General features: G+C 34.9%; 1 protein-coding gene and 1 long non-coding RNA gene across 2 annotated transcripts in view; one reads left to right on the top strand and one right to left on the bottom strand.

The window, feature by feature from the left end:
* Positions 1 to 2,106: 2,106 nt before the first annotated feature.
* On the top strand, positions 2,107 to 4,540 carry LOC138324152 (uncharacterized). Its single transcript, XR_011208630.1, has 4 exons — positions 2,107 to 2,600; positions 3,287 to 3,366; positions 3,912 to 4,032; positions 4,331 to 4,540. It is a non-coding gene; the product is annotated as an uncharacterized lncRNA (long non-coding RNA).
* A 3,696-nt stretch (positions 4,541 to 8,236) lies between these two features.
* The window catches only part of LOC138324151 (uncharacterized), a 77,843-nt gene continuing 70,952 nt past the window's right edge, over positions 8,237 to 15,127 (bottom strand). Inside the window, exons 5-6 of the mRNA XM_069269236.1 lie at positions 14,704 to 14,822; positions 8,237 to 9,430 (exon numbers count right to left, since the gene is read on the bottom strand). Of these exons, the coding sequence (XP_069125337.1) occupies positions 9,206 to 9,430; positions 14,704 to 14,822 (344 nt within the window). The 3' untranslated portion in view covers positions 8,237 to 9,205. The remainder of the gene's footprint in view (positions 9,431 to 14,703; positions 14,823 to 15,127) is intronic.

Below are 15,127 nucleotides of genomic sequence, written 5' to 3'. Positions count from 1 at the left end.
ACATACACAGTATAACTGAAAATGTGTGCAGACCAGAAAGCAAGAGTAACCTATGCTGAAATATGCTGATTATTACCTAGTAACCAGGGAAAACCTATGCTGAAAAATGTTGCTGAATTATACCTAGTAAACCAGGAAGAACCAAAACTGAAATGGTGCACATTAGACCTTAGTAAACCAGGAAAACAACTGAAATGTGCTTGATTTATACCTAGGAAACCCAGGAACACTATACGTGGTAAATGTGTGCAGATTATACCTAGTAAACCAGAAATACTATACTGTAAATGTGCTGATTCACCCATACCGAAATAAAGCATGCTTTTATGATGCTTTTAGTGACATATTTTAGTACTTTTTCTAAAAAGTACAAAAAAAGCATGCTCTTTTAGTACTTTTTCCGGACACACCATCAGGGCAGAGTACTTTTTTTGTACTTTTTTTGGACTCTGAAATTTTGCAGAGTACTTTTTTTGTACTTTTTTTGGACTCTGAAATTTTGCAGAGTACTTTTTTTGTACTTTTCTGGACTTAAACATTCTGCAGAGTACTTTTTTTGTACTTTTCTGGGACTTAGTCATTTTGCAGAGTACTTTTTTTGTACTTTTCTGGGACTTAGTCATTTTGCAGAGTACTTTTTTTGTACTTTTCTTGGACTTAGAATTATTCACATGGTATGAGAAATGTTCAGAGTACTTTTTTTGTACTTTTTTTGGACTTAGAATTTTTCACAGGATGAATGGGAAATGTTCAGAGTACTTTTTTTGTACTTTTTTTGGACTTAGAATTTTTCACAGAGTATGAAAAATGTTGTGTACTTTTTTTGTACTTTTTTGGGACTTAGAATTTTTCATAAGGCATCACCATTTCAGTGTACTTTTATTTTGATTTTTTTTTTCTACTCCAATTTTTTTTAGGGGGAGTTTTTTTTAACAAAATTATATATTTAATTAAAAATTGTTTACAACTGAACATTAGAAAGAAATATAATTCAACTACCGGTAATTAAGATGTTTATTTAATAAGTGAATGTTGCAGATGATGTTTTGAATAATTTTACATTCTTAATGCTAAGTTTTTATTTTCATTTCTTTACCATAAATGTTTAAATTATTTCTAATCACTTAAGTGTTCACCTTAAAATATTGTTGAAATGTGTTTATATAAGTGTTCACCTTAAAATATTATTGAAATGTGTTTCCAATTCCCTTTCTCTCTAAATGAGTTAAAATGTAGTAGTATACACTAGGCCCATGTACATATATGTTACATAAAACCAATGCCTATGTGATCAGCATAAGATGCATTAAAATTAGAGTCTTAATTATCGACAGTCACGTGCACACTGACACACAAATCGCCTGTCTCTGACCAGTGGTTTCACACACAATAACGATTTACAACCAGGTAAACAAGCCAACACATGTACATTAGTCGTTCTGCACGGACCTAACAAAACTCTCCCCTGGGTCAGACTCATGGTCCCATACGATAATAAATAGTTTGTGAAAGTATTTCCATCCTCATATAATGATTAAATGGTTTCAGTATAAAATCTCAACAAACTAACCAAAACAAATAGACATGCCGGGGATACTCCGTTGCACACACTGTTGACGTAAATATGCTATCGGTCTGATTATATGTAAAAGGAAATACAAGCTATCATAGATGAATTTGTCAATGGAATTTTATCAACTCATTTGTTTACACCGACTCGGACATCATAGTAGGCTAACCAACAAAACACTCACGGCTCATGTTTACGTAGGCCTGGATGTTTCTGGTCAGAACACATGGTCTTATACGATGATAAATAGCTTGTGACTATATAATCTTTCCAGCATCACAACGATGAAATTGATACTTTAAAAAGTTCCTCCAAACCATGCCAAAACAAGGGTTTTGTTTATCTTTTTTTTTTATATAAAAATCTCGATCTTTTCACGACATGCCGGAAATGGTTCTTATTACAAATACTCTGTTGTCGTGATTATAAATTGGTTTACACCTCGCGTCAAAAGGTGGATTTATTAATATAATAGTTCGTATATTTTCTGTTTGTTTTGATATATTATCACAAACTCTCAACAAAAATTTAGGAATTAAGAGGTTTGGTTTAGACGATAGGATCGTACAACATTCTTTTGAATCACGTAAGAGGCCTACAGGTGTCTGTTTGTAATACAGCAACTAAATGTGGATTTATCAGCACACCAGTTCATTTGTTTGCGTTTTTTATTCCTTGTCCTAAGTTAATAATAAAACGTGAGGAATTGAGAGATTTTGTTTAGAAATATTATAGTACAGCATTCCTTTGTGAAAGACGTAAGCGGCCCCACATGTGTTTGTCACGTGATTATTTGAGCGGGAAACACAGAATGTGAAACAGCTGGCTGGCGGCCATATTTGTTTACGTCTGTCAGCTGATTGCAGAATGTAAACAAACAAATATAACTGGCTGCTGGGCCAACATCGAAAGAAGGTAGGATGTTTGCACAGAGACACGAGGTTATTTATTTTTTGTTTATTGTTACAATACCATCGATCTCCTCAAACTCTAGCTGGTGAACACAGTACCGATGGAGGATGGAGTTACGGTAAGTTCATTTCTCTTACTTGTTTACTTCGTTCTGAAAGCATTTGGATGCAATTAAAACACCCAGTTTATGAAATAAGTTAGACATCATTTTTTGTTTACATAGCTGTGCTTTCTTTTTGAATGGGCTTGGCAATTATTTCATTGCCGTTCAGTTGTAAATTTCAACATCATTTCCAATTTCAAATCACAAGAAAATTTACACGGCAGGGGGGTTTAAATGTTATAAATCAATTCAACATCCAACAAATTGTATCTGGACACAAGTTTTATTAAAAAACTATGGAACTTTCCATATCATTTTCACTTCATTATCGCCCACAATTTCGTTTTGTGGTACATAATTTATTTTATGTTTTTTTTTTTTTAAACTTTACTTTATTCATCGTGATTAATTAGATTGGGAAATAATATTTGTTTTCTTGAAAACATGGGTAATGAAATAACATTATTAACTTAAATATGTGAGTGTGATTTGGATGCTCATATTCAATTATATCGTTGTTTTCACGACATTTTTTTGACAAGAAGGTATGATGTTTCAATGATGTAATCCTATCATATTTACATTTTGCTGTCCATCAGTCAATTAAGTCCTGCAATTAAATCTAAATGTGTATACACATTCATACATGTGTTTCCATACAATCAGGTCATGTATATATAACCTCATATTTTTCCTTTCAGGCAAATTGCAGATCAGTGTGTGATAATGATCGAGGGCAGACTGGTTAAAGACATAACATTAATATGCCTAATTTAAACAGGTAAATATTAATAAAAGGATGGTGGTAACATGTGAATATTTAAATATTTTAAGATGACTGATATACACAATGTATGAACATTATAAAAAGAGTTATTTTACCATCTAAACATAACCTTTGCTTTCCTTTTTTGTGAAAGTAATATTTCATTGAGACTTACAATTTAAGTGAATTAACACTCTGAGAAAAATGTCATTTATCAGAATGGCAGTAGGGTCACTGGGGTGTTGATCAGGGGTCAGGGAGTGGTCACACCTCTTTTGTTTACATAATTATCAAGCGACTGCCTGGTATTTTGGTAGTTTAGTAAAAACTGTACTGGGGACAAACAGGGCTGGGTTATAGATCGAGGCATGGCGTCAGGTAAAAAGGGCACGGCGCTGCGCCATGCGTACATAAAAACACTAAAATAATTTAGTTCTGTAAATTTATTTTTGATTAATTAATCTAGCCATGTGTGAACTTTTTATGAGTATACTATTGTACCATATGCATTCACACTGTATCCATATTGCACATCCTATTTTTTTTTTCTTTCTTTTCAGAATACAGTAATTATGAAGAAGAAACAGTCAACAAAAACAAATGAATAGCTGATGACTGAAAATGAATGCACCTCATCAAAGAGACTGAAAATCCACAGCTGTCATCAAGCCACTTTTGCAGGTAAATATTTCAATCTATCCTGGTTTCAGATTGCTATTACTAGCAATTATGTAAAAATATGGATGCCATTTTAGACACTAAAACTCAGTAATCCTGTGTGGAGTGTATCTGGCTTCATTGTACGTTCATATAGGCGGGTGCTTCGAAAAATAAATGGAGGAATTTACGTTGTTACATACATACACATGGCATGGTATAAAATTAAAGCAAAGATTTATTTGAGCCAAACAAAAAAATAAGACATTTTAATATATCCATAAACATTATTGTTCCAGCACAAGTCTTTGTCTTTTTTCAGGCTTTCACTGCCAGGAAAATGGAATGAAAAACAGCATGTAATGGACTTGCACTGGACAGTGATCAAGGGGAAAAGATTTGGACAGGATTTCATTGCATTGACATATTGAAATTTATATTGTAGACAACATTGTGACAAAACCTGATGCCAATGTTCAACAATTTACACATGTTTTATCTCTGAATACAATGCTGTGTTGTAAATATTGAACAGAGTGTGGCCCTTAATTTATTTGTTTCTTCTGTGCATTACCATGTCCAGGTACTATCTTTAAACTTGATGTGTGGGTCCATCTTGGTTGGATTGTGTGTCACATAAAAAACACTGCACTAACTAAGACAAGTCTATTTGAACAAAAAAAAACAACCTTGAATTGCATCTTCATTTAAGAAAAACATTGCTAAACTTTTTCTGTGTTATAAGAGATACTAATAGGTCCATCTAGGTGAGCTGAGGCACCTATAACCATCAATAAATAAGATTTCTATCATAGTATTTGAAATTAGTGAAAGAGTACACCTGGGTTTTCATATTGTATTCTTAATTATTTTGGTACTTTTCCACCAACATCAGTAGTAAATTTTTCATACAGTTTATAATTTGTTTTGAGCTTGTTAAAAAGTACTAAAAAAGTACTGTACTTTTTTTGTACTGTTTTAGTACTTTTTGGTCTACATAGAAAAGTACTAAAAAAAGTACTGTACTTTTTTTTGTACTTTTTCTAGACAAAAGAAAAGGTCAAAAAAAGTACACTGTGTGCTTTTTTTGTACTTTTTTTTCCACAAAGTACTTTTTTTGTACTTTTTGTACTGTTTTAGTACTTTTTTGGCCTACCTATAAAAGTACTATAAAAGTACTGTACTTTTTTAGTACTTTTTCTGGATAAAAAAGGTCAAAAAAAGTACTGTACTTTTTTAGTACTTTTTCTAGATGAAAAAAAGGTCAAAAAAAGTACTGTACTTTTTTAGTACTTTTTCTATATGAAAAAAAAGGTCAAAAAAAGTACACAGTGTGCTTTTTTTGTACTTTTTGTACTATTTTAGTACTTTTTGGCCTACCTTCAAAAGTACTATTAAAGTACTGTACTTTTATAGTACTTTTTCTGGATGAAAAAAAGTACAAAAAAAGTACACATGCCACGGTCATGTGTGCTTTTTTTGTACTTTTTTCCCCCCACAGAGTACTTTTTTTGTACTTTTTCTGTATGGTGTAAAACAATAGAGTGTACTAAAAGCATGCTTTTATGAGCCTGTTTTAGTACTTTTTGTACTTTTTTTGACTCATTTTGGAACCGGGAGGTAAGTTCGGTTCCAAATTGAGTCAAAAAAAGCATGCTTTTTTTGACCTTTTTTTAGTGTACTTTTTTTGTACTTTATTTCGGTATGGGTATTGATCAAATAATGTTCATAAATGAGTTTTTCATATATAAACTAAAGTAAACTTGACTCCCTCCCCAAGGGGAAACGTGAGACCCCAGGCTCATATAATTCACAATTTTCATCAAACACCTTAATACCTTTCCATCTTTTAACAGTATTAGATTCTACCATATCCAGAATTTAAGAAGAAGAAATTTTTTGAAGTTTTAGCCTTTTTGCCCCTTTTGGCCCCGATGCTTTTCCCCCAGGGGGTCAGCCAGGACCAATAAGGATATGATATTAAAATGTGATCTCAGGCTAATATTTCTAAACAAGTTTGACACATTTCCTATGAAAATTGAGCAAAAAATGCTCATAAATGTAATTTCCCTAAATAAACTATAGTAACATTGACCCTTCCCCAGTGGGAAATGTGAGACCCCAGGGTCATATAATTCACATTTTTTTGTAAAGGACCTTAAGACCTTTCCATCTATGAAGAGTATTTGATTCTACAATTTCCAGAATTTCAGAAATTTTTGGAGTTTTAGACTATTTGACCCCTTTTGACCCTGCCCCTAAGGCCCCTGGAGGTCAGTCATAGAAAATTTGTTCAGAGGATTCAATGGCCATCTTATACTGATAATTCTGACAATTTGAGTAATTTCCTTTTACAAATGACCAAATAATGCTCAAAAATGTGTTTTCCCTATATAAACTATAGTAAACTCATCTCCCTCCCCAGGGACATATAATTCACAACTTTTATAATGGGCCTTAAGACTTTTCTATCTATGAAGAGTTTTTTCACTACATCTGTGAAGTGGAGAAGAAGATTTTTGAAATTTTAATCAATTTTACCTCTTTTGGCCCCTCCCACAGCCTCCTGGGGTGTGGGAACCCCATAAGTTTGATTGGCCTTAATTATGCCCTAGAAGGTTTATGCAAAATTTCATTGAAATTGCTTCAGCAATTTAGGAAAAGAAGTCACAAATGTACGGACATACAATGGACAACGCACGATGACGGACAAAAGGTGATTAGCATAGGTCACTTGAGACGAAAAGGTCACTTGAGACTTCGTCTCAGGTGACCTAAAAAGTAAGTGTTCGAACTAACAGTAGCTAAAAAATTTAATACTGTTTTTCCGGAAAAAAATTGTGTGTTTGAACTATCCGGTGTTAGTTCGAATTAATCGGAGGTTCACCGTAAATTCATTACTAAAATAATGAATAAACATTCTTTTTAAACTAGACTTAGCAAGCAAAGATAAAACCTTTTGTAGATGGCTCTCACAAAATTTCTTATTCAATGAACATACATCTAAGATACATCAGTTTTGATGGCAAAATTTGTTAAAATCCAATAGAAGCAGGCATTTAAATGATCAGCTATTTATATACTGAGTATTACACCAAAGAAATAAACAGACAATAAGTTTCATATGTATGATAACTACAGAAAACTGTCATGTACAAACATCCTAACTTACATCCTGGCAGTCCTCAACAGAACTTTAGATAGCACCGCTGCAATGCCTTGGTCCAGTATTATAGTATGTAACAAAGATCTGTACACACTTTATAGACTGTCAAATGCTGGTCTGGGTGTAGACATCATCTGCTTCAATGTTCATTAAATGTTTAAACTGAATTGTTCATGCTTACAAACAAACTGAATTGTTCAAGAAATTTTGGTAGTCAGAGTTGATCACAGTTTCAAGTAGGGCTAAGGTGCTATTGACAGTGTTTTTCCTGGGTATTTTGGGAAATTGCCACCTGGTGAAAATTGGGAAATTTTGTGCGATAAAATTAGGAAATGAAAAATTTGAAAAGTGTTTATGGAAATTTTGGAAAAGGTAGAATAGACAATTATGGTTCTCTAAGAATCAAGCGTAAAAATGGTTACTAAAATACAGCGTTCAGACTTGTGATTTCCTGAATTTTTTAGTTTAGTCGCACAAAATACGTGTCAACTCACTGATTTGGGAAATTTAGACATAGATTTGGGAAAAAATAACAAGAAATACAACTGGGAATGGGGCCTTATTTCGGCCCCAAATATATAGGCAGGAAAAACCCTGATTGATCACAGTTGAAGCGGGGCTAAGGTGATGTTGATCACAGTTGAAGCAGGGCTTAGGTGATGTTGATCACAGTTGAAGCAGGGCTTAGGTGATGTTTATTACAGTTGAAGCGGGGCTAAGGTGATGTTGTTCACAGTTGAAGCAGGGCTAAGGTGATGTTGTTCACAGTTGAAGCGGGGTTAAGGTGATGATGATCACAGTTAAAGCAGGGCTAAGGTGATGTTGATAACAGTTGAAGCAAAGCTAAGGTGATGTTTATTACAGTTGGAGCAGGGCTAAGGTGATGTTGATCACAGTTGAAGCAGGGCTTAGGTGATGTTGATCACAGTTGAAGCAGGGCTTAGGTGATGTTTATTACAGTTGAAGCAGGGCTAAGGTGATGTTGATTACAGTTGAAGCAGGGCTAAGGTGATGTTGATCACAGTTGAAGCAAAACTAAGGTGATGTTTATTACAGTTGAAGCAGGGCTAAGGTGATGTTGATCACAGTTGAAGCAGGGCTTAGGTGATGTTTATTACAGTTGAAGCAGGGCTAAGGTGATGTTGATCGCAGCTGAAGTAGGGCTTAGATGATGTTGATTACAGTTGAAGAAGGAACATCATTACAGTTATTGAAGGGCCAAGGTGATGTTGATCACAGTTGAAGCAAAACTAAGGTGATGTTTAATACAGTTGGAGCAGGGCTAAGGTGATGTTGATCACAGTTGAAGCAAAGCTAAGGTGATGTTGATCACAGTTGAAGCAGGGCAAAGGTGATGTTGATCACAGTTGAAGCAGGGCTAAGGTGATGTTGATTACAGTTGAAGCAGGGCTAAGGTGATGTTGATCACAGTTGAAGTAGGCCTAAGGTGATGTTGATCATAGTTGAAGCAGGGCTTAGGTGATGTTGATCACAGTTGAAGCAGGGCTTAGGTGATGTTGATTACAGTTGAAGCAGGCCTAAGGTGATGTTGATCACAGTTGAAGCAGGGCTTAGGTGATGTTTATTACAGTTGAAGCAGGGCTAAGGTGATGTTGATCACAGTTGAAGCAGGGCTAAGGTGATGTTGATCACAGTTGAAGCAGGGCTTAGGTGATGTTTATTACAGTTGAAGCAGGGCTGAGGTGATGTTGATCATAGTTGAAGCAGGGCTTAGGTGATGTTGATCACAGTTGAAGCAGGGCTTAGGTGATGTTGATTACAGTTGAAGCAGGCCTAAGGTGATGTTGATCACAGTTGAAGCAGGGCTTAGGTGATGTAAATTACAGTTAAGCAGGCCTAAGGTGATGTTGATCACAGTTGAAGTAGGGCTTAGGTGATGTTGATTACAGTTAAGTAGGCCTTAGGTGATGTTGATCACAGTTGAAGCAGGGCTTAGGTGATGTTGATCACAGTTGAAGCAAAGCTATGGTGATGTTTATTACAGTTGAAACAGGGCTAAAGTGATGTTGATTACAGTTGAAGCAGGGCTAAGGTGATGTCCAGAGCGCTGGAGACAAGACACTGGACACGTTTGTGGAATTCCATGCACTTTATGTTACAGGAAAGGTGATGTAGAAAGATGATGAACTTGTTCCACTGGTGAACTTGGCCCTTCAGTGAACCTGAGTCTTGAATGAGGCTGGAACAACCTGTCTCTACCTCTCTACAGAATGAGTTCTCGTGATCGACCTCTCTCTGTAAAACATGTACAATACATTACTTTATTATTTCAAGCTTACCAGTAACTGACCTTAGATTATAGTACTGTATAATACATAACTTTATTATTTCAAGCTTAACGGTAACTGACCTTAGATTATAGTACTGTATAATACATAACTTTATTATTTCAAGCTTACCAGTACCTGACCTTAGATTATAGTACTGTATAATATATAACTTTATTATTTCAAGCTTACTGGTTACTGACCTTAGATAATAGTACCGTATAATACATTACTTTATTATTTCAAGCTTACCGGTTTCTAATGTTAGATTATAATACTGTATAATACATAACGTTATTATTTCAAGCTTACCAGTTACTGACCTTAGATTATAGTACTGTATAATACATAACTTTATTATTTCAAGCTTACCGGTTACTGACCTTAGATAATAGTACTGTATAATACATAACTTTATTATTTCAAGCTTACCAGTTACTAACCTTAGATTATAGTACTGTATAATACATAACTTTATTATTTCATGCTTACCGGTAACTGACCTTAGATTATAGTACTGTATAATACATAACTTTATTATTTCAAGCTTACCAGTTACTGACTTTAGATTATAGTACTGTATAATACATAACTTTATTATTTCAAGCTTACAGGTTACTGACCCTTAATTATAGTACTGTATAATACATTACTTTATTATTTCAAGCTTACCAGTAACTGACCTTTGATAATAGTACTGTATAATACATAAAACGTTATTATTTCAAGCTTACCGGTTACTGACCCTAAATTATAGTACTGTATAATACATAACTTTATTATTTCAAGCTTACCGGTTACTGACCTTAGATAATAGTACTGTTTAATACATAACTTTATTATTTCAAGCTTACCGGTTACTGACCCTAAATTATAGTACTGTATAATACATAACTTTATCATTTCAACTTATTCAAGCTTACCGGTTACTAACCTTAGATTATAGTACTGTATATTACACAACTTTATTATTTCATGATTACCGGTTACTGACCCTAAATTATAGTACTGTATAATACATTACTTTATTATTTCAAGCTTACCGGTTACTGACCTTAGATTATAGTACTGTATAATATATAAACTTTATTATTTCAAGCTTACCGGTTACTTACCTTAGATTATAGTACTGTATAATACATAACTTTATTATTTCAAGCTTACCGGTCACTAACCTTAGATTATAGTCTATTATAGTATAATACATAACTTTATTATTTCAAGCTTACCAGTTACTTATCTTAGATTATAGTACTGTATAATACATAACTTTATTATTTCAAGCTTTCCAGTTACTTATCTTAGATTATAGTACTGTTTAATACATTACTTTATTATTTCAAGCTTATCGGTAACTGACCTTAGATTATAGTACTGTATAATACATAACTTTATTATTTCAAGCTGACCGGTTACTGACCCTAAATTATAGTACTGTATGATACATAACTTTATTATTTCAGGCTTACCAGTACTGACCTTAGATAATAGTACTGTATAATACATAACTTTATTTTTTCAAGCTTACCAGTACTAAACTTAGATTATAGTACTGTATAATATATAACTTTATTATTTCAAGCTTACCGGTTACTTACCTTAGATTATAGTACTGTATGATACATAACTTTATTATTTCAAGCTTACCAGTTACTAATCATAGATAATAGTACTGTATGATACATATCTTTATTATTTCAAACTTACCGGTTACTAACCTTAGATTATAGTACTGTATAATACATAACTTTATTTTTTCAAGCTTACCAGTAACTGACCTTAGATTATAGTAGTGTATAATACATAACTTTATTATTTCAAGCTTTCCAGTTACTTATCTGAGATTATAGTACTGTTTAATACATTACTTTATTATTCAAGCTTACTGGTAAATGACCTAAGATTATAGTGTTGTATAATACATAACTTTATTATTTCAAGCTTACCGGTTACTGACCTTAAATTATAGTACTGTATGATACATAACTTTATTATTTCAGGCTTACCAGTACTGACCTTAGATAATAGTACTGTATAATACATAACTTTATTTTTTCAAGCTTACCAATTACTAACCTTAGATTATAGTACTGTATATTACACAACTTCATTATTTCATGATTACCGGTTACTGACCCTAAATTTTAGTACTGTATAATACATAACTTTATTATTTCAAGCTTACCAGTTACTAACCTTAGATTATAGTACTGTATAATACATAACTTTATTATTTCAAGCTTACCAGTTACTGACCTTAGATTATAGTACTGTATAATACATAACTTTATTATTTCAAGCTTACCGGTTACTGACCTTAGATTATAGTACTGTATAATACATAACTTTATTATTTCAAGCTTACCGGTTACTGACCTTAGATTATAGTACTGTATAATACATAACTTTATTATTTCAAGCTTACCAGTTACTGACCTTAGATTATAGTTACATAACTTTTTTTTTCAAGTGAAAACATGTTACGGTTAATGTTATCTTCTTATATGCTGTTCATTGTTTATGTGTTCATTTTCTTGGTGAACATTCGTTATCGTCCTTAATATATAATTCTAATTGTTCTTTTTGTGTCTTGACAAAGGGGCAGAAAAATAGCCTCAAAAATTTAACAATATTTTTTCCACACTATTAGAATAACTTCTTTGCCCAGAAAACATGGTAACATCACTTAAAATCCTGTATACATTTTACATATAAATTTTAATGGAATACTTTTTTTATACTTACTTGTTCCTGTACAAAAGTTGACATTTATTTATCCATAAAAATAACATTATCTATTAAACTGACTAAATCTAAAACTTTTGCCTTCCTTATGTCACATTCCTCACAATATATCAGCTTTCACCTTCAACTTCCCAATGAAACGAAGATCTAGCTATGTCAAATTCATTACCATGGCAACTGATCCTTTCTGGATTTTTTCCTTTACTTTCAACAACCCTTAGACCCAGGAAAACCAATTTTAACAGAAATCAGACATCTAACTTCCAAAGGTTCAGAAACCATGCACAGCTGTTGTGAGAGATACACACAAAATGGACAATTCAAATACTAGCTACTAATTATAATTTGGAGTATTGTCTTGATTAAAGTCAATTTTAAAATTAGTACTAAGTTATTAGCATCATGTTTCAACTTGAATACTTGCAATGTGGGTAGCTAAAAGTTTAACAATGGCTAAAAACTCAAAAAACAAACAAAACAAGAGGCCCAGAGGGCCTGTATCGCTCACCTGGTTTGTAATGCCTAGTAATGTTCTGAATACAGGTTCATTGTTTCTTTTCTGAAGGAATTTGAATATTTACCTCTAAATTCCCTATTGGGCCCCACCCCTCCTGCCCCCAGGGGGTCAGAGCCAAAATTTATACAAGTTCTGTTCCCCTTCACTCAAGAATGTTTGTGGCCAAATTTGATTACATTCCATGTAGAACTTAAGGACAAGTAGCGATTTATAGGATTTACCTCTACTTCCCCTATTGGGCCCCGCCCCTCCTTCCCCTGGGGGGTCAGAGCCAAAATTTATACAAGTTCTGTTCCCCTTCTCCCAAGGATGTTTGTGGCCAAATTTGGTTACAATCCATCCAGAACTCTAGGACAAGTAGCAATTTATAGGATTTACCTCTATTTCCCCTATTGGGCCCCGCCCCTCCTGCCCCGGAAAGGTCAGAGCCGAAATTTATACAAGTTCTGTTCCCCTTCCCCCATGGACGTTTTTGGCTAAATTTGGTTACAATCCATGCAGAACTCTAGGACAAGTAGCGATTTATAGGATTTACCTCTATTTCCCATATTGGGCCCCACCCCTCCTGCCCTGGGGGGGATCGGAGCCAAAATTTATACAAGTTCTGTTCCCCTTCCCCCAAGGATGTTTGTAGCCGATTTTGGTTACATTCCATGCAGAACTCTAGGACAAGTAGCGATTTATAGGATTTACCTCTATTTCCCCTATTGGACCTTGCCCCTCCTACCCCTGAGGGGTCAGAGCCAAAAATTATACAAGTTCTGTTCCCCTTCCCCCATGGATGTTTTTGGCTAAATTTGGTTACAATCCATGCAGAACTCTAGGACAAGTAGCGATTTATAGGATTTACCTCTATTTCCCATATTGGGCCCCACCCCTCCTGCCCTGGGGGGGGGGGGGGGGGGGGGAGCCAAAATTTATACAAGTTCTGTTCCCCTTCCCCCAAGGATGTTTGTAGCCGATTTTGGTTACATTCCATGCAGAACTCTAGGACAAGTAGCGATTTAAAGGATTTACCTCTATTTCCCCTATTGGACCTTGCCCCTCCTACCCCTGGGGGGTCAGAGCCAAAAATTATACAAGTTCTGTTCCCCTTCCCCCATGGATGTTTGTGGCCAAATTTGGTTACAATCCATGCAGAACTCTAGGACAAGTAGCGATTTATAGGATTTACCTCTATTTCCCCTATTGGGCCCCGCCCCTCCTGCCCCCGGGGGGTCAGAGCGGAAATTCATACAAGGTCTGTTCCCCTTCACCCAAGGATGTTTGTGGCCAAATTTGGTTACAATCCATGCAGAACTCTAGGACAAGTAGCGATTTATAGGATTTACCTCTATTTCCTTATTGGGCCCCGCCCCTTCTGCCCCGGGGGGGAGGGGGTGGTCAGAGCCTAAATTCATTCAAGTTCTGTTCCCCTTCCCCCAAGGATGTCTGTGGCCAAATTTGATTACATTCCGTGCAGAACTCTAGGACAAGTAGCGATTTATAGGATTTACCTCTATTTCCCCTATTGGACCCCGCCCCTCCTGCCCCCGGGGGGGTCAGAGCCGAAATTTATACAAGTTCTGTTCCCCTTCCCCCATGGATGTTTATGGTCAAATTTGGTTACAATCCATGTAGAACTCTAGGACAAGTAGCGATTTATAGGATTTACCTCTATTACCCCTATTGGGCCCCGCCCCTCCTGCCCCTGTGGGGTCAGAGCCCAAAATTTATACAAGTTCTGTTCCCCTTCACCCAAGGATGTTCATGGCCAAATTTGGTCACAATCCATGCGGAACTCTATGACTAGTAGCGATTTAAATTTAATGTTGACAGACGGACGGACGGACGGAGGGACGGACGCCGCGCCATGACATAAGCTCACCGGCCCTTTGGGCCAGGTGAGCTAAAAAACCAGGTAAAAATAAATGTGAATGTATGACACGAAATCAGCTCTAAATGGTAATATGTCGCTTTCCACATTTTCATGAGCATACCTGGATGAGACAGGAACATGTATAGGCAGTTCTTTCTTCGAGTCCCTCGTTACTCCACACCTGACTAAGCAGTGTAATCAGTACATCCCTCCTCTCTTCCTCACTCAGCGAACACATATCTGTATCAATGTATTGATGGATTTTAACATCAAGGAATTGATGGATCTTAACATCAAGGAATTGATGAATTTTAACATCAAGTAATTGATGAATTTCAACATCAAGGAATTGATGAATTTTAACATCAAGGAATTAATGAATTTTAATATCAAGGAATTGATGAATTTTAACATCAAGGAATTAATGAATTTTAACATCAAGGAATTAATGAATTTTCACATCAAGGAATTGATGAATTTTAACATCTAGGAATTAATGAATTTTAACATCAAGGAATTAATGAATTTTAACACCAAGGAATTAA

Source organism: Argopecten irradians, chromosome 5, assembly GCF_041381155.1.
Source record: "Argopecten irradians isolate NY chromosome 5, Ai_NY, whole genome shotgun sequence".
Taxonomy (NCBI): Eukaryota; Metazoa; Mollusca; class Bivalvia; order Pectinida; family Pectinidae; genus Argopecten; species Argopecten irradians.
Note: the sequence above shows the minus strand (reverse complement) of the source record. Positions and strands in the feature narration are given on the sequence as shown.